This window comes from Anabrus simplex, chromosome 10 (assembly GCF_040414725.1).
Source record: "Anabrus simplex isolate iqAnaSimp1 chromosome 10, ASM4041472v1, whole genome shotgun sequence".
NCBI lineage: Eukaryota > Metazoa > Arthropoda > Insecta > Orthoptera > Tettigoniidae > Anabrus > Anabrus simplex.
In genome coordinates, this window is record NC_090274.1 from 55,082,714 (window position 1) to 55,109,035 (window position 26,322).

A 26,322-nucleotide genomic window follows, 5' to 3' on the forward strand; every position below is an offset into this window, starting at 1 on the left:
GAATCGAATCTGGGACTTCTGTGACCAAAGGCCAGGACGCAAAAATTTTAGTTGTGGAGCCGGACAAAAGGGAATTGAGCCAACGACATGTGGTGTTCCCAAGTGTTCACCCATCCAATTACTGACCATGCCCAGTGTTGCTTAACTGTGGTGAACGGTTTAGATCGGATGAGAACCAGTGTAAAGCATGGTATGGTTGTTGGTAAGGGGTCATTAGCCCCCAGGTTAGAAATCGCAGAGCGGCGTTTGGCCTCTAGCTTTCTGTGGAAACACCATTGATCTGTACTGGTTAGGATAGGGCCTGGACAAGACCATTGTACTCGTATTGTGCCTGAGTTGGTAATAGCATCTAGTTATTATGATAACGGGAATGGCTCCACATGCGACTTTATGTTGGCCAATAGGAATGGAAGTTGCTACTTCAGGGAAGGAAAATGGCGTGGATTGCTCTTCTTTATGTTATAAATGTAAATATATTTCTGGGAGTGTGATGGTGGGTTCCTGGAGATTGCAAAGAACACATCTCTCTTCTGACACTCCTTCCAAGTAAGATTTCATTAACTTCTACTTCCTTACAATGTTACAAACATAAGGTAGTGCGGGAAAAAATTATACCAAATCTTATGTGGAATTCCTTTCAGAGGAGAGATGTGTTAATTGCAGTGTCCTTGAACCCACCATCCCACCCCAAAAAATACATTTACTTTTACAACCTAAGGAAGAGGAGCACTTGCCATTGACCATTGCTAAACCCCAAACTTGCATTCCTATTGGCTAACGTAAAGTTGCGTGTGACGTAATTCACGTCAATCATAATAACTAGTGTACCTATAGTGTAGAGAATAAAAACACAAGAAACAAGACATATAAAGGAAACAATGTTGAATACAGGATAGGAGTGACTTTATATCAAACTTACTGTAATGTAGAAGAGGGAACAGCAGTGCAGCAATAGTAAGGAATTCGTGCAATCTCTGTTCTAGGGGAAAGGAGCTCTTGAACAGGGAATTAGAGGCCTAACACCACTTTGCAGTGGCTCTAACCTGGGGACTTATGCTGATCTTGTCCACTCCTACCTTAACCTATCCAGACCAATGGCTTTGTCCATCCCTACCCTAACCAACCCAGACCAATTATCTTGTCCAGTCCAGTGGTGTGTTCTCTAACCTGGGGTCTTATGCCCCCAAATCCACTTTGGTTTAGTTCTTAACTAGAGAGGTTGGCAGCCTTGTTGACCACCCCGACCACGTCCTCCGCGAGAAAGCAGTCCCGCATGGAACCAAATCACTAATATTGGTGAGCACGGATGGTAGTATTGATTTCTTATTTTCAGTGGAGGTAGCAATCTTATGGAAACACATGATGTGAGTTCTATTGAAGACAATGGACATCTTGTCTTCATGACAGCTGACTCAAGCCAGGCAATAGTAACATAGAAAATGGTCTCAAATATCAGATGTACAGTCTCCGTGTTAATTCTGCTATGTAAGAAAAACTAGTCCTACGGTTGGGATGGTGGGTCCCTGGCAAGCATCAAGGAAGAATCTCTCCTCTCTGCTACTTCAGGTACTGTAAACCATCATTTTTCTATGATTCCAATATCGGAACTGGATATCAAAGTACCATCAGTGATGATGGGTAATACAACAAAGGTTTACCTTGTTATTAAGGAACATTAGTACCATGAGTCACCATTTGCAGTGCAGTCATCTCGCAAAATGACTGCTGCTTCTTTGTTTCTCATGGCTGACGTGATTGCACAGTTTACAAGGCTGCCAGCATGTCAACTTTGGAACTAGGGAGAAGATGATTGCTGTACATTGTTAGGTGTGGCAATTGACATCACCAGTGGAATGGTGTGAAGCAAATGGGTCTGGAGTTCAGTAGCAGCACATTCTATGTGGTATAGTGCTGGAAAGCTGGATTAAGTAGCGGTTTGACGCATACCTGTATGGACTAGGCTAGCGATGTTTTAGATGTACATCTGTGTGTCATCTATTGTGTAAGGGTGTGTGGTAGTTTTTCTTTAGAGCGAGAAAGTATTTGCTGTACCAATGTTTTGAACATTGAATTAAAATTGTCACTTTTGTTTTCTGTACGTTGAGCTTCTTTTAACTATCATATGTTTTCTATTATTTTTTAGCTCCCCAAGAAAGTATGGTTGAGACACACTTCATCAAATGTGAGCCAGAGTCCTGTAATCTTGTAAGTAGACGTCCATCCTCATTGTGGTAAAGGCAAGCCAATTTCCTAATTTAAAATAATGTTTTCATTTGTCTTGACCTCAGTAACAGTCTGCTTCAAATAAGGAATATTAAATCCTTGTGATAAGAAGTCATTTGTGAATGTGATACTCTTTGCCTTTCAATTTCATAGTAGTTCAAACTACTTTCTAAAACCATATTTATTAGTATTTATTATTGAACAAAACAGGCATTCAGCCCAAATACATGTTCACAATGCAATAATAATAATAATATAATAAAGTAAAAATCTATTTACTAATTGGATACCTTCAATAAAACTAATCTAGTCCTTCTCTGGCCTTACATTCTACACATATCAGTTACATATCAGACTTCGCGTTTCAACATATTCAGAATGTGTCCTTGTTTACTCAGCTACTTGCTTCGCATTCCTTGTTCACTGACCTACTCTCTCTGGATTCTAGTACACTGATCGTCAACATTTACACACTATCCTGCCATATCACGATCAATAAGGCCTCTACAGTGGCAAAATACCACATAATTCACATACACCTCTAACTCACCAACTCAATACTCTTCGATATAACTTGGTCATACTTAACCTCCAGGCTAAAATTCCGCCTTCTCACAACTCCAGAACTCCACTTACCATTAAATTTACCATACAAACTCCGTCCACTGAATATCATCAAACTATTAAACAAGCCTCCCATAAACACACATGACCATTCCAAACACATACTCCCATATCCCTCTAAGCTATACTTAATCATCTTTGAATTTACTGCTCATATCTCCATAACACATATCACCATCATTTCATCATACGAACACTCGCCACAATGCATCTCCGAACTCATAACCACCTTCCTTCTTACCAAAAGGGCTCCAACTCCACGCTCCAATTCCGCCTCCTTATACACATCTCTCACTTTACATCCTTTACACATATTCATCCTATGACTCTTCCTCTTTCATCTTTCTCTTACAGGATTTTTTTTATCACACATAGGTACCTGTTCAACTCTCCTCCATCTTCCCATTGCTTGATAATCCACCTTATAATCATCTGCTCATCCCCTTTTCCTAATATTTTCCAATGTTTGGCACTCGGTAAACTATTTCTTATCTTACTTGTTTCTTTACAGTTATCTATTAAGTGAAAATCGTCGTTCACTGCCCCACATAGTACGCATACTGTTTTATCTCTACCTTTTAACCAACCTTTATTCTTGTGTAGTCCCATCAACCACCATACCAACCCACCCCTGTTTAACGTATCAACATATCTAATAATTATCCCTATTACTTCCTCTACTTTATTAAAAACACTACGGGAACTTCTTAGCCTACTTTCTTCCAATAATTTCTGACTATGCATATCTCTAATCCTCCTCGAAAGCACCTTCAGCCCTTTGGCTTCTGTCTTCATCCACACCTCCCCTCACATATACCCCAAGTCTATCATCTCCAAGAATCCTTTAATTTTTTCTAGCCAGCATCCCTTATACATGCTCTTCAATTGTTGTTCGTACGCGGGTTGTAACACCCTCCCGCCTTCTTGTCTTTTCAAAATCATCCATTATTTAACTATTCTTTTCACACACTCAAATTCCAAATCTTCCCCACATATGAATTTAACCTCTGCATTCTCTGTGCACTGTGGGAGCCGCATCACCAACTTACCAAAATTACTAATAATTCGTCTTAATTCCACTCTTTTCTCATCCAACCCCCATACTTCTGCCCCATACATCACCCTACCAAAAACCACTGATCTTAAAACTAACCTCAAGGTTTTATAAGTGATACCCGGAAATTTAGCCAGCAAGTTTTTGACTGAGGCTAGGGCAGCCATACCCTTGCTTCTCCCTCAGTTAGATGTTTTATTTTCTATCCTTCAGGATATTCTATTTTTCCAAAATCTTAAATGGTTTAATATTATGGAGCAGTAGTGTAAATTATTTGTAGTTTTTAGTTTTATTCTTTTTTTGCAGTTTAGATTTGTGTAATGAATTAAATGTCATTTGTCTTTAATTTTGATTTAAAATATTATAATTGTTTTAACTTAAAGTTTTCTATTTGTTTCTAAATATATGATGGTTCTCTTAAAACCGTTACTTCTTATTTGGGATCTCAAACCATAAAAGTTTACGTTCCACCTCTCCACCTTCCTTCATTGGTTTTTATGGTTTGAACTTTGATTTCACTACTAAGCAGTATTCTCTATTTAAATTTATGTATTTGTATACTGTCAAGGTTACAATTTTAATAGTCGAAATTATGCCAGTTTTGTAGAACTAGGAGATAGACTGTGAACAGGTTCTTTATTCCTGGTAAAAGTGCCAGGCAAAGTAAATGGCAGTATAGTTTGGTTTTAGTGTACTGTCACCACCAGCATTTGTAGAATGGTGATTCACAGCATCTATACCCAATCATGTAAATGATCATTCACTCTTAAGTCACAAAGAAAATCACTCCCAAGTGAGCCATCTGAATGAATAAAATTGCTTTTATACAATTCCACTTGAGTGTTGGCATCTGAAGGAGCAGACATGTTTACAATTAATAGAATTAATCACATTCATAGGACACTTTTATTATTTCCCCCTTTGCTACAATCATAGGCCTTCTAAATCTTGTCTTATGCTTACCTGACATTATTAGCAAGAGTTTACAGGTTATAGCAGTGGCATAGATAAGGTGGGTATGACCCCCTCCCTCAGGCGCTTGTACCTGTACTCATTATCATAAATAGATACATTTATAATTTTAACGAAAGTAAAAATAATATAATAAAACTTCCATTTAAATTGTGTTTTATTATCTGTATTATTATTATTTAATTATAATTATAATTTTTTTGTATCCCCCCCAAAGAAAAGTCATATCTACGCCACTGTTTAGTAGTAATTACTTAACCGTCTGAGAGATGGCATAAGTTAGCTGGAAAGTACATGTGCCCTTACGGGTGATAAGGCAAGGACCATAAATTCCACTATGAGTACTAAAAGGGTTGAAAAGAAAGAGGTATTCCCTTTAAAATTCAGTTCCTGGTCATAACAGAAGAACACACTCCTACTGTCCATAGCTGACATGTTTGCCAGGCTAAGGAATGTGCCCACCAGGCACATGGTATCTGTCCGTCAGCAGCATAGAGATATCTCTCTTCCTGAAAATATAGTCTCAAAACATCCGAAGCACATGCCAGTTAACGCTAGCATTGAAGTCGAGTAAATTGAATGATCATTGTTGTAAAATATCTTACTGTGTTAGCTAACAGTAGTGTTTTTATTGAGAAACTTAACCGAACACAGATTTCATTTACTTTCATTAATTGAGATAGTGTAAACTCCTGGACTGCTGAAGTTTGGTGTCCCAGGTGGTTCCAGACATATTTGGTGATTGGGCAGGCCACACAAATGTGGCAATGTTGTGAAGACATTCCTGTGATACCCTTCCTCCGAGAAGATAAGCATTATCTGCTAGGAATGCATCTCGGACGACTGTGTCTGCAGTTTGTCTTGCACAAATCACTGTGCCGTCAATATCCATCATGTGATTGCTAGGGGTTGTTGTATGTGATGTTACTCACTATTTTACAAATTTTAATTTATTCTTCCAGCTAATCAATACATATAGTTAGGTGGAAGAATTAATTAAAAATTGTAAAAAAAGTAAGTCTTGTCTATCAAAACAGGTCCAGCAATGAAATTTATTGCATAGGCCTACATGTTGTATGTGATGGACCAGCGCACCCACAGTGGGGGTAGAGAGTTATGCCACAGCAAAGGCAAGATGAAGTCACTCACCATGATGCCTCCAGGCTGTTGTCAGTGTACAAAGGGAACCTGGATTCATAACGGAGACAGCCCGGTTTCAGTCCAGGTTTGTTGTTTACGACACCACTGTAGGCTGAGACGACAGTGGGTTGGTGTCAACAGCAGGACCAGGAATGGGTGGCATGAGACTGAATTTCCTGTAACCAAACATCTGAAAATGGTTCAAGCAGTCAAGGGGCCTTAACAATGGTGATACATATGGCCGACTGAGAAACACTGTAACAGTTGATCCATTTGTGCTGGATGAAGGATCTGATGATCCTCCCTCCTGGTGGTCAGTCGAGGGCATCCTGAGTCCAGCTGTCGTGTGCATGCCCTCACATATCCACTGGTCCCAACATGCCCTAACAGTCTGACCAGAATGGCCTAGGTGACAGGCAATTCATCGATATAATCATCCAGCCTTGTGCGGTCCAGTAATGCTCTCCCTCTCAAACTCTGATAACTGGGCAAAATCTGGAGGTATGTTGAGTGGTTGATGGGCTTTCCATAACTTGAAGTAGCATTTCACTGTGCTTGAGTAGCCTCTGCAAGCCTTTTTATAGACCTTGAGTGGCAGGAGTTTCACACAGCCTCTGATGGCAGGACTCTTCAGCTAATCACATTTGACTATCTGCTTGAAATGTAACTGCATGATAAATTTTTCATTAAAATGACTACTCCTTCATGGTGTGAAAACTTTTTTCTTTGCAAAAATGAGTGTATTAAAAAATCCATCACTGTATTCTGAAAGAATGAGGGTTGTAGATGATGTAGAAAGTAAGAATGAGTTGTCAGTATCAATATTTATATTTTCTAAATTTATTCATTTAAACTTCAAATTGTGATAAGAGAAAAATGAGAATAATTGGAATTATTAATCCTTTTTTCCATGGCATCCATGGTGTCCTTTTTCAGTTCAGAGCATTCGTGACAAATAACATGGTATCGCCTGGAAAAACAATTTCTTCAACTACTTTCTTATTATAAATGGCATTAGATTATAATCTTGCTTTGCAGTATCACATTTCTTGTATTTGCTAAGTAGTTGGCAGATGGTGAAAACATCAATAGCATCAAAGGGAAGAGACCATTGAAAATATTTCTCGTAAACCTAACCCAAATTTTGGCCATACACACTAACTTACAACACAGGAGATGTTGATATAGATGTTGATTCCCGTAGGGAACCTGAAATATTTGTCATGAATGAGTAAATTTATAATACCTATATAGTTGGTCCATTATTGGACATTATATATTTCCCAGCTAACTCATTCCTGGTTGCCAGCATTTCGCCCCAGTGTGCTAATTACTAATTACATGTAGAGAACTAATACTAAGAAAAATTCTCACGTGCATTTCATGTTCCACTTTGACTATTTCTTTACTGACCCCATCGTCAGTATCATTTGACCTTCTTCATCCTTAACCTGAATCCGCCCAGCGTGCCATATATGGCACGGCAAACTACACAGTCTTCTTGGACTCTTATTATTGAAACCGCGCGCACTGTATCCAACGCTAAACGTTACAACTTTATTCTCAAAAAATTCAATCTTGGGCGGATCCAGGTAATGCACTCTGGGGCAAAACACTGGCTACCACGAATTGAGTTAGGTGGAAAATTTATAATGTCCAATAACAGACCAACTATATTGGTACAGGAGATGTCCTCTATCTATGTTTAGTCATGCGATGTGAGAACTTTTCATGCAACCTGAGTACAGGACTGATGAGGGCTTCAATGGGATAAAGGAGCTTATTCCTAAAACATACGATAATATCGATGAAAAAAAAAAATCCATAATTTTGAAGATTCGGAACAATAAATTTTTATTCGAAGGTAGGCAACACTTTTTGGTACACCTAAAAAGAGACCAAGAATGGGACAAATATGAAAGGAGGAAAGGAACCCAGTGGGTTTAATACAGGTCATGGAATATGAATACATTTGCTAATATTATGTCAAGAATTATATCTACAAACCTAGATAGGAATGTAGGACAATACACAAGGATGTGTTAGTGTAGGCAGAGGGAACAACAGAAAGAAAAGGCCAAAAAAAAAACACAAACAAGAACAACCTTTACTTCTTCACACACAAGAGTGTCTTTAATAATTCCTTCTTTTTTCCAGGAATTAAATCAACAGTTCTCTGCTGCTGACAGTCTGACCAACATAAAGGTTGAAGAAGGTGAAACTGTTTCTGATGATGGGGTCAGTAAAGAAATAGTCAAAGTGGAACATGAAATGCAGGTGAGAATTTTTCTTAGTATTAGTTCCCTTCATGTATTGGGAACTTATAGGGAACTGGGTCCACTTTACATCAATATTGTTTTGTAATACAACATTGTTTTAATTATGCAAAGACCTAATAATGATATTGTTGAGCATTTCTGGACAAATAAAATGTTTTAATTTTATGGAATGGGATTTCAGCAGGACATATCAGATCAGTTGGATTCAGGAGGCCAGTTAGATTGCATAGCCATAGATCTTTCCAAAGCCTTTGATAGTGTGGAACATGGAATATTATTAAAGAAATTGGAGGGAATAGGATTGGACATGAGGGTTATACGTTGGATAAGAACATTTCTAAATTCAAGGGTCAGAAAGTCAAAGTAAGAAATAATATATCACAGGAAGGGAAAGTTTGAAAGGGAATTGCACAGGGTAGTATAATCGGTCTGTTACTTTTCTTAATATATGCAAATGATTTAGGGAACAATATAACATCAAAAATAAGATTGTATGCAGATGACATAATTGTTTATGGGGAAATAAATAACATTGAGGATTGTTCAGAATTACAAAGGGACCTTGAGAGTATCCAACAATGGGTTGAAGAAAATAATATGAAGGTTAATGGAGGCAAATCAACTGTTACAACATTTACAAACAGGAGCTTTAAAACTGAATTTGAAAATACTTTGGATGAGGCAGTTATTCCAAAAGATGGCAAGTGCATATACTTAGGTGTGAGATTTGAAAGTAATTTACACTGGAAGGGTCATGTTGATGGCATTGTTGGGAAAGCATACACATTGTTACATGTCATAATGAGGCTACTTAAAGGATGCAGCAAAGAATTAAAAGAAAAAAGTTTCTTAAGTATGGTTCGTCCATTATTGAAATATGCAAACAGTGTTTGGGATCCTCACCAAGAATACCTAATAAAAGAAATAGATAGTGTGCAGAGGAAAGCAGCAAGACTTATAACAAGGGATTTCAGGAGAAAAAGTAGTGTATCAGAAATGTTAGAGGAACTTGGGTGGGAAACTTTAGGTAAGAGAAGGGAGAAAACTAGACTTATAGGATTATATAGAGCCTATACAGGAGAAGAAGCATGGGGAGAAATCTGTGAGAGGCTTCAGTTGGAAAATAATTATATCAGCAGAACTGACCCCAAGTATAAAATTAGAAGGAATTTTAGCAGAAGCGATTGGGGTAAATTTTCATTCATTGGGAAGGGTGTGAAGTAGTGGAACAGTTTACCAGGGGTAGTGTTTCATCCTTTTCCAAAATCTGTACAGATATTTAAGAAGAGAATAAACAGCAACAGAGACAATAAATGAAATGTTAGAGGGCATTCGACCAGTGCACGTTATTGTAAATAAAAAATGTGTGTGAATAAATTAATTCCATCCCCTGGTCTATGGAGTTCGGACAGCCGAAGTAGGGGACTGCCTGTAGGGGTGAAGTACAGTGGGGACTTTGAGGGCCCTCGGACCGCTACGGTAGCTGTGAAGGCCCTTCAGGAACTCTGAAAAGTTGTGGCAAAAGGGGCTTTGGTTAAGACGCAGCAGGTCATTATGCTGCTTAGGTTCCAAAATGGGTAAAAAAAATAAATAAATAAATGCAGTGTAAATTTTAATCCTATACCAGTTGTATAGTATTATTTGAAGTAATTCCACATACTGTATATGTATTATAAGTAGAATTTTGTAAACAATATAAATTTATTAAGGATGAGCTGTGTGTTTAATAGAAAACATTGTTAGCGTAAATTGTATAATATTGTATTCTAGGAAAATTTTCTTCTTCTCTTGTTAATTTAAAATTTAGTGCTTGACAATAATGTATTTTAGTGTACCATTTGCCACCAAGGTAGACACCTCATTTGCAAATAAAGAGATTTTGATTTGTTTTGAAGACTTCTGTGGGATGAATACATACTTGCCAACATCTAGTAACTATGGAATATCCATGGTTACTAAAATTGTGCAACATTTCTTATGTATGTATGTATGTATGTATGTATGTATGTATGTATGTTCAATCCTCAGCTCTAAGGCTGGTTGGATCCTCCACAGCTCCGCCATCAGCTGTCATAGATGGCCTAGGCATCACTGAAGAGGCACACTCTGAAAATGAGGAGCAAGGTAGCTTCCTGTTGTTTTCCTCACCTAGCCAGAAGTTGCTATTACATATCAGTCTGCCAAGCCCACTGAAATACGTGCACCAACCATTTCTCTGAGCAATATTTCACGCCATTCAGAGCGGGGACTGGCTGCATAAGGAATGGCGTTACTAGCATCGCTCACACCTCAGTCACTTTCATATTGTCAAAGCCAAGGATAAGACAGAGACAGATCAATGAAAGTAACAAAATTGCTCTAGCCCATACCAGAAAAGGCATACATTTCTTATATAACTGTTAAAAGCAAGGAACAAAATCCCTTAGTGATGAGTCGTTTTCCTTTAAGCATATTTCTGTCCTCCTCAAAAGTTCAGTCACCACTCTTCATTGATACCTATTTTTTCCTTTGAAGTATAATCACTCTTTTGTTGTAGCATTCCTTACAACACAAGAACCCTTAACTGTGTGATTAAATAAAGAAAATTTAAAAAATGTTTTTATTTTATTTTAAGACAGAGATAAAATGAAATCCATCCATTTATTGCCCTTGTGGTTAATGCTGTGATCCTTAGCTTAATAAAACTTCTTTGCTGGACCTATTGAGAGTTAAACCTGTATATTTTTTCACCATCTCCAAAGTAGATATTTTTTAGAAAAATCGTTTTACATATATCGTACTTCTAACCTCCTTAATCAAACTTTACACAAATTCAGCTAATTAACTCTTTCATCATCACCTTTGATACAACATGATGATTGTTGTCACTGTTATTTTCTTCTGAACTATCAGTTGGCACATCATCACTCTCCATTGTCCACATTTACGGACAATTCTGAACCAAAATGTGTCACTAAAAGCTGATAGATTTCTTCAGTGTGATGACTTACATTATTCCGTGCACTCATGGCTGCTTACTAGTGCAGTACTGCTGGCCAGAGATCAGCTGGGTGGCCCTATTCTTGTAGCTTTGACTTCAATAGTATTGTCAGTACCAATATATGCCCAATAGCCATAAACATGTATACATTCTTAACTGCTGCTGTTCTAACAATACTGGTGTGAACAATAGCAGGAAAATGCCAAATCGACTGAAATTGGTTGCTGAAATGAACACTACAAGAAACTGAGTCAACAAAAGTAGACTTCCGCAGTAATGAAATAGATAATCAGTAGTAAAGATTCTAGATACCGTACAATAGCACAGGGCATTTCAAGTGAACCCCGAAGGAGGGAGATAGTGAATGAGTGGGAAAGAGAATGAGGTATATAGATGGCACATTTTATGAGACATTTTATGGTTGTGGCCATTTCTGAGTATTGATAACTCTGTGTTTGAATTTTATACAAATTACTTCCATTAAAATATAAACAATAAATATTTATTTTTCGTTGAAAATACAAGGGATGTAACACATCAATTGCATGTATGGCAAATTTGCCACTGGAGGATAGGCATCCTTCACTTCAGAAGGCTGGTATGATTGGATGGCTAAATTCCGGCAGGGACTCACTAGAGTTGGAGAATGATGATGAGATGATGATGACCTTATCTAAAACAACTTTAGATTACTTGTCCTCTTGGAATCTGGATAAATATTGCATGCTAGGGGTGGGTTTCTGTTCTCATTTTTAATTGTCTTGATCCCTTTTATCACTATTTGTTATTATTGGATGGCAATTTTCCTACACCATGTATATGAGATCTCTTTTAGCACACTCTGTCCACATGGATCTCTTTCTTACGGTATAATACAGGGCAATACATACGTAGGTCAAGTTATAAGTCATGGCAACTATTTTTTTTCTTGCGAACAGGAGACAACACAGAAAATTTAAGATATGCATTTGGAAATGTACAGTATGTACTTGTGTATGATGCCACTAGATGGTGTATGTAAACAACAGTGTGGGTCTAAGCATGCCCCCAAGTTCAGTGTGTGAGTGAGAGCATCACAAAATGGAAGTCAACAAGCAGGAGCAATGATCGTATATTAAAATAGCAGTTCTCTGTGGCAGAAATGCACGCCAATGCAATGCAGAGCTGCGGGAAGCATTAGGTGGATAACGGTTTGCTTACAAAGAGGACATTGTAACAGCATTTCACAGAGAGGTGTCACATGTTAGTGATACACATGCCCCACCACTGGCAACGCACAGTGGAAACCTTGGGTGATTATTTCGAAGGTCTGTAACCAGTGGAGACCCATCCTTTGTATGTAGTCTTGTGTATACCATAATAAAACAATGTTTACCAATGGCCTGTGTTCTGTCACTTTCCTACGAGAATCTCCTGAAGTCAGAATTTGTCTCAGGCACTGTGCATATTTACATACCCTATATTTCCAAACGCATATCTTAGATTTTCCGTGTTGTCTCCTACTCGCGAGAAAAGGATAGTTGCCATGACTTATGACTCGACCCTCGTATAAACGTTTACAATTTTAATCGCTTAGAACTTTTAAACCAATAACAGCAAACGTTTACAATCTGTTCTGCATTACAGATTATCTGTGGGAGATCCTCAAAGTCAATGATAAAAATGTGTTCAACCTGTATCTGTAAACAGGGGTACTTGTTGCACCATATTCTGTTGATGTTCTTCAAAGTGTATGCTTGTCAATGTTTCTGATTTTATTCTTAATGGCCTCATAGAGTTAAGCAAGTGACTGTACAATCTTTCCTCATGGTAGCCCCATGAAAAGAAGTCCAGAGAGATTATGGCAGGTGATCTGTGGGACCACAGATTTTTAGAGATTGGGCAATCATGGAAGAATGGGTTGCAAGTTTGATGTATGACATCTTGTGCCATCTGTTCATATGATGTCATCCAGTTGTTCCATGAATTCATTACAGGTATGCCTATAAACCTCATTGTGTATACCGTTATGTTGTAACAAATGGGGAGAACAATTCTGGTAGTTTACACCATGCACCAGAATCTAATATTTTCAGAATGCAGTGGTGTTTCGTGGCTGATCTTTAGATCTTCACTAGCCCAATATGTGGTGTTTTGCACATTGATGTGGTCCAGTAGGTGAACCATACCTCATCTGTAAACCAAGTTATAGAGAGAATGTTGGGGCTTGCATTAAGAACAACCTAAAATCATTGACAGTAACACATTCAGTTTTCTTTGTCTGGTTCTTTCAATTTCTTTGCACCTCTCTATGTGCCGTATGACTTACCTGTCTCCTGGCTCAGTTGGTGTAGTTATTTCTTTGGCAAGTTCTGAGAGCATCCTCGAACAGCATCAACACAATCTTGATTCATTCCAGGCCTGAGTTTTTTGCTCATGCTGAGTCGTGAGCCAGTTGTCCCCAGCTTTCTTAACATTGATAACATTGTTGGCCTGGTTGGAGCATTGCACACGCCTGAGCACTGAGATCATTAAACTCAATTTCAAGTTTACACTAGCTTTCACAGGGAAATATAACTCATGATAATTGTGAAAGTTCATATAGATTGCCCTGCATATTGCTTCATCATAATCTTATTAGTTTAGGTAATTATTAGTTATTTTTAAACAAAAAAGTATACATTTTAATGTTTTTGCAGGATGTGATGGAAGAAGCTTACAGTGAAGAGCAGGACATCGCTGGAGACCCATTGAATGAGTAAGTGAACAGGACAATATTAAAGGAATACCTGCATGATGAGGTGGTGTACTCCTAGGTATGGGGGTGGTAGAATACATCTACGGTATCCCCTCTTTGTCATAAGATGTGTCTGACAGGGGAGCCTAGTTTTTTGTTGATCATGGGTCCCTTAGCTGAGTCTCACTTTGCTTCCATTTAGTTGTGCAATGCTCGTCACTTTTGTCCAAAAATCTCTTGGTCAGCACTTTTTTCTGGAGATGCAGAATTTCAACACCTCTACATCAAAAAATAATTTCAAATATCTGTGCAGGAGACATACCCCACAGAGTTAAACAGTTGGGTTCAGGGAATAATCCATGATTATCCTGGAAGTCGGCATATGTCCAAGAAATATTTCCTGTTATCAATTTTTTTTTGTCCCTAACGGCTCAACTAAAGGCTCAGGAATATCCTCTTCTTCTCCTAATTGTTCATTCTCACTAGTACTAAAATTAATCTTGGCATCGCCGGGAAGTTGGCAGACAGTCAACAAGTACCGTACTGTCACCTTGAATGGAGTCTGCTTCAGGATGAATTTTATTTCTAGAGGTTCTATGAAGATACCCTCTGCATGATCAATTATATCATCTGATTCAATGATATTCAGAGCCTCCTGAAGAGTGATATAACTGTCAGGAGGAAATGATACGATATAATTCACTAATGAAATAAAAATCTGTTAAGGCATGAAAACTTTCAAATATACTAACAATTTACAGAAGAAAATAGTTTCTGTGGTACACTATATATTCAGATTGTTATTCGTGAAATGTTACAGCATAAAATAATGCAATATTCGGATTTAAAAAAATTGGAAACTTGCTTTAATTGCAAAAATCCATTAATGAAAGAAAATAATTATTTATTAACAGTCAAGCTGTGCGTGATCATTTGATGATCATGTGGTATTTTAACCTTACATATTTGCTCCAGGAATTATAAGTTTGATATAATAGTCTTATATTTGAAAGTGTACGAGAAAAGAGAGCGAGAAGAGAGGTGGAAGGACAATTACAAGAAGAGCAACATGGTTTTTCAAAATAAAGATGAACACTAGACCCCATCTACAGTATGAGGCAGTTAATTGGAATTCATTGGGAATACGGAAGAGAAATGGTTAAGACATTCCTTGATATAGGAAAGGCTGGTAATAGTGTTCCCAAAACAAAAGTATCTAAAGTAATGCAACAGAAAGGATTTTGAAAACAAATGATAGAATATGAGCAAACAGCGCACAAGAATTGTTGCAGCAACATCCAGATGTGGGGAGAACAGAGCGGTTTTGGAATGGAATCGTTCTACGACAAGGAATTGTGCTGTCACCACTGTTATTCATAATGGACAAACTTCTAAAGGAGACATAGGTAAAATGTGGGGACAGGGACCCGAAGGTAATGTTGTTTGTATATGATGAGGGGTGTGAGGAGCAAACGGAAAGGAAGTATCAGAGTTATAATGTTATTGGTCTTATGTCTCACTAATTACTTTTATGGTTTTTGGAGGAAATACAAGAGAAACTCAACATGTTGAATGAGATTTTTCTTTTTTTGCTAGTGGCTTTATGTTGCACCGACACAGGTCTTATGGCAATGATGGGATAGGAAAGGGCTAGGAGTGGGAAGGAAGCAGCCAAGGCCTTAATTAAGGTACAGCCTGGTGTAAAAATGGGAAACCACGGAAAACCATCTTCAGGGCTGCCAGCAGTGGGATTCGAACCCATCATCTCCTGGATGCAAGCCCACAGCTGTGCGCCCGCCAACCGCACGGCCAACTCGCCCAGTTTGAATGAGATTATGGAATGATAATCGGCATAGAGTAAGATAATGGTGTTGACTAGAGGCGGAAAGGAGGGAATAGAATTATAAAAATAAAGGGACAGAACCTTGAAATTGTGGTGGGCTTCTAGTCCTTGGGAGGTGAGCTGATGCAGGACGCAGGGTTGGACATGGAGATCAGTAAAAGGATTCAACAGCGAAATGCATTCTATCTTAAGTGTGAAAATCCTGGTGTGGAGGAAGGAAGTACCAATGGAATGTAAAGAGGTGATTTATAATATGTACTACTGCCCAATACTGACATATGCGGCAGAGACCTGGGCACTGAGAAAAAGTCAGTTGAATAAAATCCAGGCCACTGAAATTAAATTTTTAAGAAATATAAAATAGGTACAACAAGAAAGGACAGAGTAAGAAATGAGGACATCAGGAAGGAAATACGGAGTGTAAAAGCTTTATGATAGAATGGAGAAGGATAAACTTGAATGGTTTGGACATTTTAATAGGATGTAAGAGGGAAGAATGCCGGAGCAGATGGTGGAGATCCAGATAGGAGGAAGGGTGAAAACAATTAAGAATAGTATAATTACAAAAAACCTGAATTGGAACACAGTTAAGGAGAGACAGTAGTTGTTGGAGAGAGAAGATGGAAAGGTGCCTAAATATCCCAACCCAATGGGAACTGAATGAGGAAAATGGATGATGATGATGATGATGCTGAGTCTTACAACATCAGTAATAGTTACTGAAGAGGACTGGCTTGAAGTTTCACTGTAAAAGTTAAAAGGAAATTGCAGCCATTTATTTGAGATGCAGTTTAATTTCTCTGGCTTTCGAAATAATGTCACCTTTTGCACTTCTCTGTAATCCTAACAAATCATTTCACACAGTATAGCTTGTATTCAGAATGATTCACTTTGTCTTGATAATTGGCACAAACTGTCAGACACTACGATGATAATAAATTTTTGCATTCTTAGACAGTTTCACAACTCGATTTATCATGTGGTTATATGATCGTGCATGGCAGTAATGGGTTGATTAAGGCCATGGTTGCTTCATTTGCAATCCTAGCCCAGTCATGAACCATCATTGCCATAAGACATGTGTGATATAAAACCCACTAGCAAAACAACTAATTTTCCTCTGAATGGTATAAAATGAAGATGTTTGCCCAGTTGTACTTCCTCTTAAAATAATAATCACTACTACCACAATTTCAAGGACTGGATTAATGTCTTAATGTCTATAAACATCTCTTCATATACACCCAGCACACCACATTCCCAATTACACAGGAGGACACAATTGTGAACGCTTCTGTCCACATGGCATTGATGTTGTGAAGGGCCTTGAGGGTATTATGGTTACATAGTGCACTTCAAGCCAATCAGGACACCAGAAGGTAGAAACCGCCATTAACACAGCAGCAGGTTTTGTAAGCCCGTCTTACAGAAGTGTAGCCAGTACTCCACTCTCTCTGCGAGAGCTCTGGCATCAACTGATCAAAGCTTGGGTACTTTACTTGGCTTGGCGCTGTGTTTTATATCTCTCTTAACATTAACTCATGCAATGTAAGTTTTTACATAGTACATTCATTAAGTCGTGAGACTGACTGCATGATGGCACTGTGGTGCACTATAATGCATAGGTGGCGCTGTGGTATGGTACCATGTCAGTCTCTTGTCCCTGCAAGAGACATTTGAGTGTATGTACTGGAAGCATACGTATGGTCGTTGTTGTGACGGTGATTTGAATGCGCCTGTCGGACCTTGACATGTCACAGTTTGAGCAACGGGCAAACATCAAGTTTTGCCAGAAATTAGGCAAAACCGCTGCTGAAACATTTGAAATGATGCAGCAGGTTTACTGTGAGGACGCATTGAGTCGCAGTGTTGTGTTTAGGTGGCACCGACATTTTGTGCAAGGACGGGACAGTTTGGAAGATGATGTGTGTACTGGTCAGCCACAAACAGTTTGAATGGAACGCAAGATCCAAGGAGTTGCAACGTTGGTGCGTGCTAACCACTCCCAATCGGTAGACGATCTCGCAGCGGCAATGGGGGTCAGCCATGGTACTTGCCACAAAATTCTGATGGATGACCTCAACATGTGTCATGTTACCCAGCACAGTGTGCCACGAATCCTGTTGCAAGACCAACGTGATGATCGCATGACGATTTGTGGTGACCTCATCAATAATGCTGACGATGATCCAACTTTTCTCAACCGGATAATAACTGGAGATGAAACAAGGTGTTTCCTTTACGATCCACAACTGAAACAACAATCTGTCACCTGAAAAACGCCATCATCACCACGACAGAATAAACCCCGACAAGACAGGTCAAACGGCAAGGTGATGTTGGAACTGTTTTTTGATTGAAATGGAATCGTTCACATGGAATTCCTCCCAGATGGTGCAACGGTAAACAAAACCTGCTTCAAGGAGATCCTTGACTGTTTACGCGATGCAGTTAGCCATAAGCGACCTGGGCTTTGGTGTACAAAGAATTGGCTGTTGCTACGTGACAACGCCCCTGGCCATCACTCTGTCCTTGCCCAAGAGGAACTTGCAAGGCACCAGGTGACAGTTTTGCCACACCCTCCATACTCACCTGATCTCAGACCATGCAGTTTTTCTCTTTCCTTGCTTGAAAACACTCCTACGTGGGCGCAGATTTCAGTTGTCCAAAGAGGTCATGACGGCCTCAAGAGAAGCCATACGGGACCTTCCTGCCAACTGCTTTCAGCGGTGCTTCCAACAGCTATACTAATGTTGGCAGACGTGCATAACGGCCAACGGCGACTATTTTGAGGATGGATGTGGTTCTATGTAGGTGTACGCTGTGTAATGCGGCATCGTGTGCTACATACAGAGTCGTGTGGGTGCCTATCCTCCAGGTGTCAAATCTCAGAACTTAATGACTGTACTACGTAAAACATTGTTTAACACCTTTAAATGATCAGTGATCCATGTTGTATATAAGACAGATAGGTTACACGATTTTTGTTAGTTTACTGTTCAGCTGTTGAGCAATCCACATTGTGGTAAGATCTCTCGTCCGTAAGCTAGTATAGGCTACTGTTCTACTATACACAGCTTTGTATTACAGTATATAAGCAGAGGCCAGTAGGTGCCTAGTAGATTTAGTTTGTATTAAACAGTTGAGGCGAGCATACATCATTCTGTTTCTCTCTCTTCCTCAGGTGTGATCTGTTTCTAAAAGAGAATCTGTTAAAAGAAGATAACGCCTATCATGGAGCAAACAATTCCAACCTATGTTTCCTAGGAGTGTGGAAAACCTTTCTCCGAGAATACCACAGGAAACATCATGAACTGTCGTGCTGACAGTTCCATCAGTGTAAAATGTGCGGAAACGTATTCAACAATGTCTACAACAGATGACGTCATGAAGAAGTTTGCTGTTTATGATCGTCTGCAAAGAAGGTAAAAGCTGAACCCAGTAAACATCGCCTGCTGTCAGTGATTCCTGATAATTAATAACGTTGCTGAATATGAAACTTCTTTTGAGGGAAGATTAAAGCCCTACTTTATCTGATGTAATATGTGCAAAAACCTATATGCATACCTCTAGGAAGCAAAAGATCTAGTAGTTAAGGCCATAGTAAAAGAACTTTGCGTCCATAAGTCCGTAAATGTTAATTTCGTGGCTGAATGTCAATTCATTATCATACATGGGGGTACAATAGATTGTGCTTTCAAAACTAAAAGTGACGTCGTATTTCTTGAAACAGATCTAGAAAAATTTATTCAAGAGAAATTCAAAAAGTTAACCACTGAAATGGAAGAGTCCCAGCTTAGGGGTAGTAACTGGTCCTTGCTAGCTGTTGATGGGCTAAGAGTAAAAATGAACAAGTATACCCTGCTACGTGGGAGTACCTATATACCGCCACCAGCAAACATCGTTGCGGTAAAGGCATGTATAAATACTGAAAACCGTGGAGATAAAATGTGTTTCTTATATTCGGTATTAGCGAAATTTGTTAAAAAGTATCCGCAACGTGTTAGCAAGTACACAGGTTTGAAAGATAAATACGACTTCTCGAGTGTTGCATTTCCTACACCTCTCATGGATATTCGTAAATTTGAAATGAATAATATTTCTATACACATTTTCGGACTGGATAAAAGTAATAAAATTTATCTTCTGAAAGTCGTTGATATAGAGTTGTCAGACCATCGTGATCTTCTTCTACTAAGCAATGATTCTAGTGTAAGTCACTATGTGTTTATAAAAGATTTTGAGAAGCTTGTAAGGTGTCGGCTTACTAAACACAATGGAAAAATCTACACCTCTAAGCGCTGCTTTATGCATATCGATAACCAGTATGGACAAACCAGGGTAGAAATGCTAGAAGAGCATAGAAGATTCTTTCTCCAGCAACAAATTGCATGAGTAGAAATGCCCACAGGTAAAAACTCTGTTTTAGAATCTATGTAGACTTCGAGAGTATTCTAACTCTGGTTCAAACGTGCGCACCTGGCGATATCTGTTATACAATGCCATACCAAAGTCATACTCCTATGAGCTTTGCTGTGTACGTTAAGCCTGCTACATCTGTTGAAAACGTAGCAACTAACTTGCCTAAAGGGCCGTACGTATTTTGTGGACCTAATGCTGCTGAGAAGTTTGTGGAATATCTAACACCTATAGCTACTGAAATAAGTCAAATGTACATCAGAAACACCCCTAAAGCCTTGATAGAGGAACAAGAACAGGCGTTCCAGGCATCTCCAAACTGGTAGCTATGTTGCAGAAAATTTACCGAGGATAACTGGAAAGTGCGATAGCATTGTCATACTACTGAAGAGTGCTGTTGAAGCTCTCCCAACACTGGCAATTTTAAGTGTAGACGGGCTAGTTACATCCCGGTGTTTATACACAGTCTTAGTGGGTATGATGCTCACTTTATAGTACGGCAGCTGGGATGCACTACTGATCGACTAGAAGTTATTCCTAGCTCTGAAGAGAAGTACATCTCCTTACCAAACATGTTGGCAATATAAAGCTTAGATTTGTGGATACATATCGGTTCATGGCTAGCAGCTTGGATACACTAGTAAAAAATCTAATGTTATGTACTGTACTGGACTAGAAAATTCGGCTTTAATGCCATGAAAAGGCATCTTTCCATATAATTATCTCCACTCCTGGGAAAGTGAAGAATGTCTACCCCCTAAAGAAGCCTTCTTCAGCAAATTGAAACGACGATATCGGTGATGAAGATTATGAACATGCAAACAACGTGTGGACTCATTTCAACATTAAAACTCTGGGAGAATACAGCGATCTCTACCTGACATCTGACGTACTTCTCTTAGCTGATGTTTTCGAAATGTTTCGTGCTAGTACCATGGAAACGCATAGAGTCGATCTGGCTCACTACTTCCTTCACTGCGCCTTGACTTACGTGGGATGCTATGTTGCTTTATACTGGTATTAAACTCGAGTTCCTAAGGGGTTACGATTGGCTATTTATGGTACAGCCTGGTACATGAGGTGGGATATGTTAAGTATCACATCGCTATTGAGAGGCTAATAATAAGTATATGACGGATTTTGATCCCGAGAAACCATCCCAGTTTATTACATATGGTGATGCTAACAATCAGTATAGTTGGGCTATATGCCATCCCTTTCCTTACAGAGAATTTCATTGGGTCTCTCCAGACACTATTGATCTAGATACGCTAAATGAAGATGATCCATATGGCTACTATTTAGGAGTAGACATTGCGTATCCTAAACTACATGCGCTTCATAATGACTTACTGTTTCTTCCAGAAAGTATGAAACCGGCTGAGTCGTCTGTAAAGAAAAAAATAATAACTCATCTTGGAAAATGAGAACATTACGTGGTACATTACATGACCCTGAAACGAGGTTTGAACCACGGACTGCAACTAAAGAATGTGCGTTGAGTGTTAGGAAACTTAAAAATGAAGCTAGTAGCAAGATTATTAGAAAGGTTGTTGGAATTAGAGCTCAAATGTATGCCCTGGACATAGATGGTGAGGGATTAAACAATTTTAAGGAATCAGTTGAGGTGTTGTTAAACTGTCTATCGATGTTCAGGACTATGTAACGTGTCCCATAAGAAAGAAATAAGAAGAACGCCGATGGATATCATTACTTCCAAATTACATAATGTATTGACGGTGTGTTTAAATAAGACTGCCTTGTTCCCTGATGATGAAAAGAGAATTTAATAACGATCTCGGTAAACAAGGTAAGAATGACTTCGAGAAGGACCTCTATAAACTGTTTAGAAATGCAATGTTCAGAAAAACCATGGAAAACATTTCATAGATGGATAGACATACGTTTTGTGACAGATAGCAAGGTAGTAGAAAAACTTGTAGCAAAACCTACATTTATTGACAGAACTACAGTATCTTCGGACCCAACCTGGTGGCTATTCATATGGCAATGTGGAAATTAATCTTCAACAAACCTATCTATATTGGCATGAGCATACTAGACATCTCCAAAACGCTTATGTGTTCCCATTACTACGAAGTTCTACTTCTCTATTATAAGACTAAAAATCGAAAACTTATGTACATGGACACTGATTCTTTTATACATTTAGTACAGACTGAAGACCTCTACAAGGACAAATTAAACTTTATAGAGCATCTAGATACATCTGATTACCCACCGGAGCACATGTGTTACTAAGGTAAGAAGAAGATGTTAGGAAACTTAAAAATGAAGCTAGTAGCAAGATTATTAGAAAGGTTGTTGGAATTAGAGCTCAAATGTATGCCCTGGACATAGATGGTGAGGGATTAAACAATTTTAAGGAATCAGTTGAGGTGTTGTTAAACTGTCTATCGATGTTCAGGACTATGTAACGTGTCCCATAAGAAAGAAATAAGAAGAACGCCGATGGATATCATTACTTCCAAATTACATCATGTATTGACGGTGTGTTTAAACAAGACTGCCTTGTTCCCTGATGATGAAAAGAGAGTAATCACAGATGATGAGATACCTACTTATGCCCATAGCCACTATGCTGTCTCTACGCTATTATTATGCTGTCAAATTAAACACCTTTCAAAGGAAGTCATCTTTTTCTACAGTGCAGCATAACACCCTAAATCCTTTACCTAATACCTACCCAACTTCAAACCCTTATTTTCTGTAATATATGGTAGACCAAATAGCTATAATGTTGCAGATTCCTTCATATCTTCCTTCTCTAAGGGTGTTGACTCTGCCCTAGGGTAAGCCCTAGTGTGCCGTCTCAAGCCCGGATAAAGGAGAGGCGTCCGCAAAGCATTTAGCATTTATAATTAGAGATTTAGATTCATGGTATACCCAAGCTTTGATCGGTTGATGCTAGAACCGTCGCAGAGGGAGTAGAGTACTGGCTACACTTCTGTAAGACGGGCTTACAAAACCAGCTGCTATGTTAATGGCGGTTTCTACCTTCTTGCGTCCTGATTGGCTTGCCGTGCTCTATGTAACCATAATACCATGAGGAGGAGCTCGTTTAAGCTATTGATCTTCATCTTGCCCATTAGCCCCTGCGCCAGGGTTACCAAAACTCACCTCAGAGCTCATGGTCAATCACTGCATTAGCTCAAAGATGTTACCAGGACTCAGCTAAGAGCCTCATGGTTATCTAGCACCGCATTAGCCCCTAGGCCATTTCCTAGAGCCCCATTAGAGTCCAACAACCATCCTGCCCATTAGCTCCTAGACGAGCTCTCGGGAGTTAGTGTCATAAGAGACCATGTTAAACCGATCGACCACCCTACGCCATGCTCATTAGGCCCTCTCCCAGCTCTCGGAGGTTAGTCCCACAAGAGCCCATGTATAGCAGCCATCTTGCCCATTAGCCCCTGCACCAGCTCTCTCTTATTATCCCTACTGGTATAGGAAAGAGTGATAGAGAAAGAACAAAATATGACCAATAAAATAGGTCTCAGAGACTGAAACTGTTTTATGTAAGAAATTAAATTCCCAGAAGGAAACCATAATTGAATGTCATCGATCACAAAAGTTAAAAACGTTGAAGGTCTTTAGGCCTTTTCAGTCACGGTGCAGTAGTGTCTAGACAGTGTGCTAACCACCAGTGTCTTCAAAAGCAGTAGCAATCCAACTCGGGGTGAAATGGTAGTAATTTCATGATTAAAAAGGCTAAAAAGCTAGAATAGTTTGGAAGCTGTTTCTTTTACTTCTTCAGATAAAGAGAAAAGTTACACATTCACATTTATTGTTTGCATACATAAACTGTATTATCATAGAAGGTGAATTTTTTTCATGCCATTTTGTTCCTACAATAAACCAAAACTGCAACGGCCCAAGGACGCGCAAAAACAATCAGGGTCCAAACAACTAAATAAAAGAACAAGAAACAAATGCTACTTACCTTGGGCACAGTAAATTACATAAATAAAATTTGGAAGGGACCTATAAATTAAATAGAGGTGAAAGTCCAGGACTCAAAATGAAAATTTACACTTGACATATTACTCTCGATAGTCAGTATACCACATGATAAGACAAGACCTTAAGGCAGAAAAAAAAAATTTAATAAGTAAATAAATTAAACATACAGTAAATTATAACTGAAAGAAGTTTCAGAATCTCATAGTGTTTACCAAAAATGAAAGAAAATAATAATTGATGGATAACAGAAAACAATTCTCTAATTTCAAATACTGGCCAGTAACGATAGTTTCCTTTTGATAGTTAAATTTATGTTAATTGGATCCAATATAATAAAAAATTAGCCTACTTAATGAAAGTTGAAAATTGTTTCAACCTAGTTAACCTTCACATTAAAATGTAAATAATAATCATGGAAACAAGTTCACATTAATTATGCATCTCAAAATGCGATCTGAATTGAAGTTGAAATTAATATCAGATCAATTAAGTCTTCAAATTAAATGATTAAATATATAATCACATTAAAATATTCCCAGATGCAATCACATAATGTTTAAGAAAATATGAGTTTCCCAGCAAAACTGCAGAATAAATCACACAAGAAAAAGAATGATGCTCCCCAAGCCAAGCTACTGCTAACAACAGGCAAGGACTGCGTAACTAAAGCGTACTCAAAAAAGAAAATTTACGCAAGTAATAATGGAAAGGAAGGAAACAAGAAATGTATGTGGAGCAGACTATTGAGCGGTTAGGAAAGGAAAAATGAAGGATTAGGAGAATCAAATTTCAACTCTGTACTAACTGTGGTTAGTTCAACGTACAGTGCTCAACGATTTCCCACATAGTCAACACAGGCCTGTTCTCTTGGAGGTTGGGATGTCTTTACCTGTTGTTCGATCACATTATAAACCGAGGTGGAACTTCAAGAAAGCCAACTTGACTGAATTTGCAAAGCAAACAGACTCCAATATAAGATGGATAATTACGTTGGATTGTATGATTCAAATTTCATTGCACATAAACATTAAATTTAACAGAGGATAGAATTGTGGTTTTTAAATTTAATGTAAGGTGGTCTTGGAAACAGCATGATGTACTTATGAGGTAGAACTTAAACACCCAACACCAGAAGAAGAAGATGAAGAAAAAAGAGACGAACGATCCTATTACGAGAAAACACAAAAAACAGGCCAAACCCTCAATTAAATAATGTTACAAATAGAGTTTACAAGCATACGTAAAATTTAGGTAGAATAAAATACACCATAATAAGAATAAGAAGATACCCCAAAAGGAAATCGGGAGAAAATATTAAACACAAGCAAGAATTCGTAAATAAATTTAAAAAATAGGATAACCTTTACACTCATATGCCCATATACTGCGATTCTAAATCACTTCAGTTACCCCATTTATAATATTACTACTTTCACATAAAATGGTTTCAAAATATTTTTGACAAGCTATGAATATACCCATATTAAACAATTCTTCAGTCAGTAAAGGATATTGAAATAAAATCAAGTGCAGAAAACCGTTGTCGAAAAGTCGTTTTAGGTAGTTACATGTGAACAATATTTCTTTCTTCCCATTGCATCATTAATAACTTGAATAGACTCCATAATGGTTTTCTTTGTTGAGTCAGTTTAAGGTAATATCGTCTTTAATAAATCAACGGGCAGTAGAGTTCCAATTCCAAATATGTATTAATTTGAGATTACTTACATCAGCTGAGACAAAATTAAGGGAACATTTTTCACACCTTCACAACATTCACTTCAAGATCGGCACACAGCTGTTTGCAAATTTTAACACATATTACTTCTATCCACTCCCAAAGAAGAGAAAAGAAAAAAAAATCAGAACTACATGTAGAAATTAAGATGATACTTAAGTTTAAATTAGTTTATCTTGGAGTATCAAACTCCATTTTGCTGACTACAGGACGTGTTCCCATGGACACACACACATGCACATCCATCTTGAATCCCAGACAGACACCGAGTGCATTTGGTGAAGCACGTTCGAGGAAGAGGAAGCGTTCCGCTCATGCGTGCCAGTATTGATTTTTCAGAGAGGTCAATA

The 26,322-nt window shown here is 38.4% G+C and overlaps 1 protein-coding gene across 2 annotated transcripts in view; it reads left to right on the forward strand.

The window, feature by feature from the left end:
* LOC136882352 (THAP domain-containing protein 1) overlaps positions 1-26,322 on the forward strand; it is a 48,251-nt gene that overhangs the window by 1,495 nt on the left and 20,434 nt on the right. The window contains exons 2-5 of one of the 2 annotated variants that reach the window (XR_010861149.2): positions 2,144-2,205; positions 8,171-8,290; positions 13,951-14,009; positions 19,016-19,256. Coding sequence is in view for 1 of the 2 variants with exons in the window: in XM_067154956.2 (XP_067011057.2) it covers positions 2,144-2,205; positions 8,171-8,290; positions 13,951-14,009; positions 19,016-19,157 (383 nt within the window). In the remaining variant the exon portion in view is untranslated. Of the gene's footprint in view, positions 1-2,143; positions 2,206-8,170; positions 8,291-13,950; positions 14,010-19,015; positions 19,369-26,322 lie in introns of those variants that run through there. The other variant, XM_067154956.2, reaches the window with a different exon arrangement.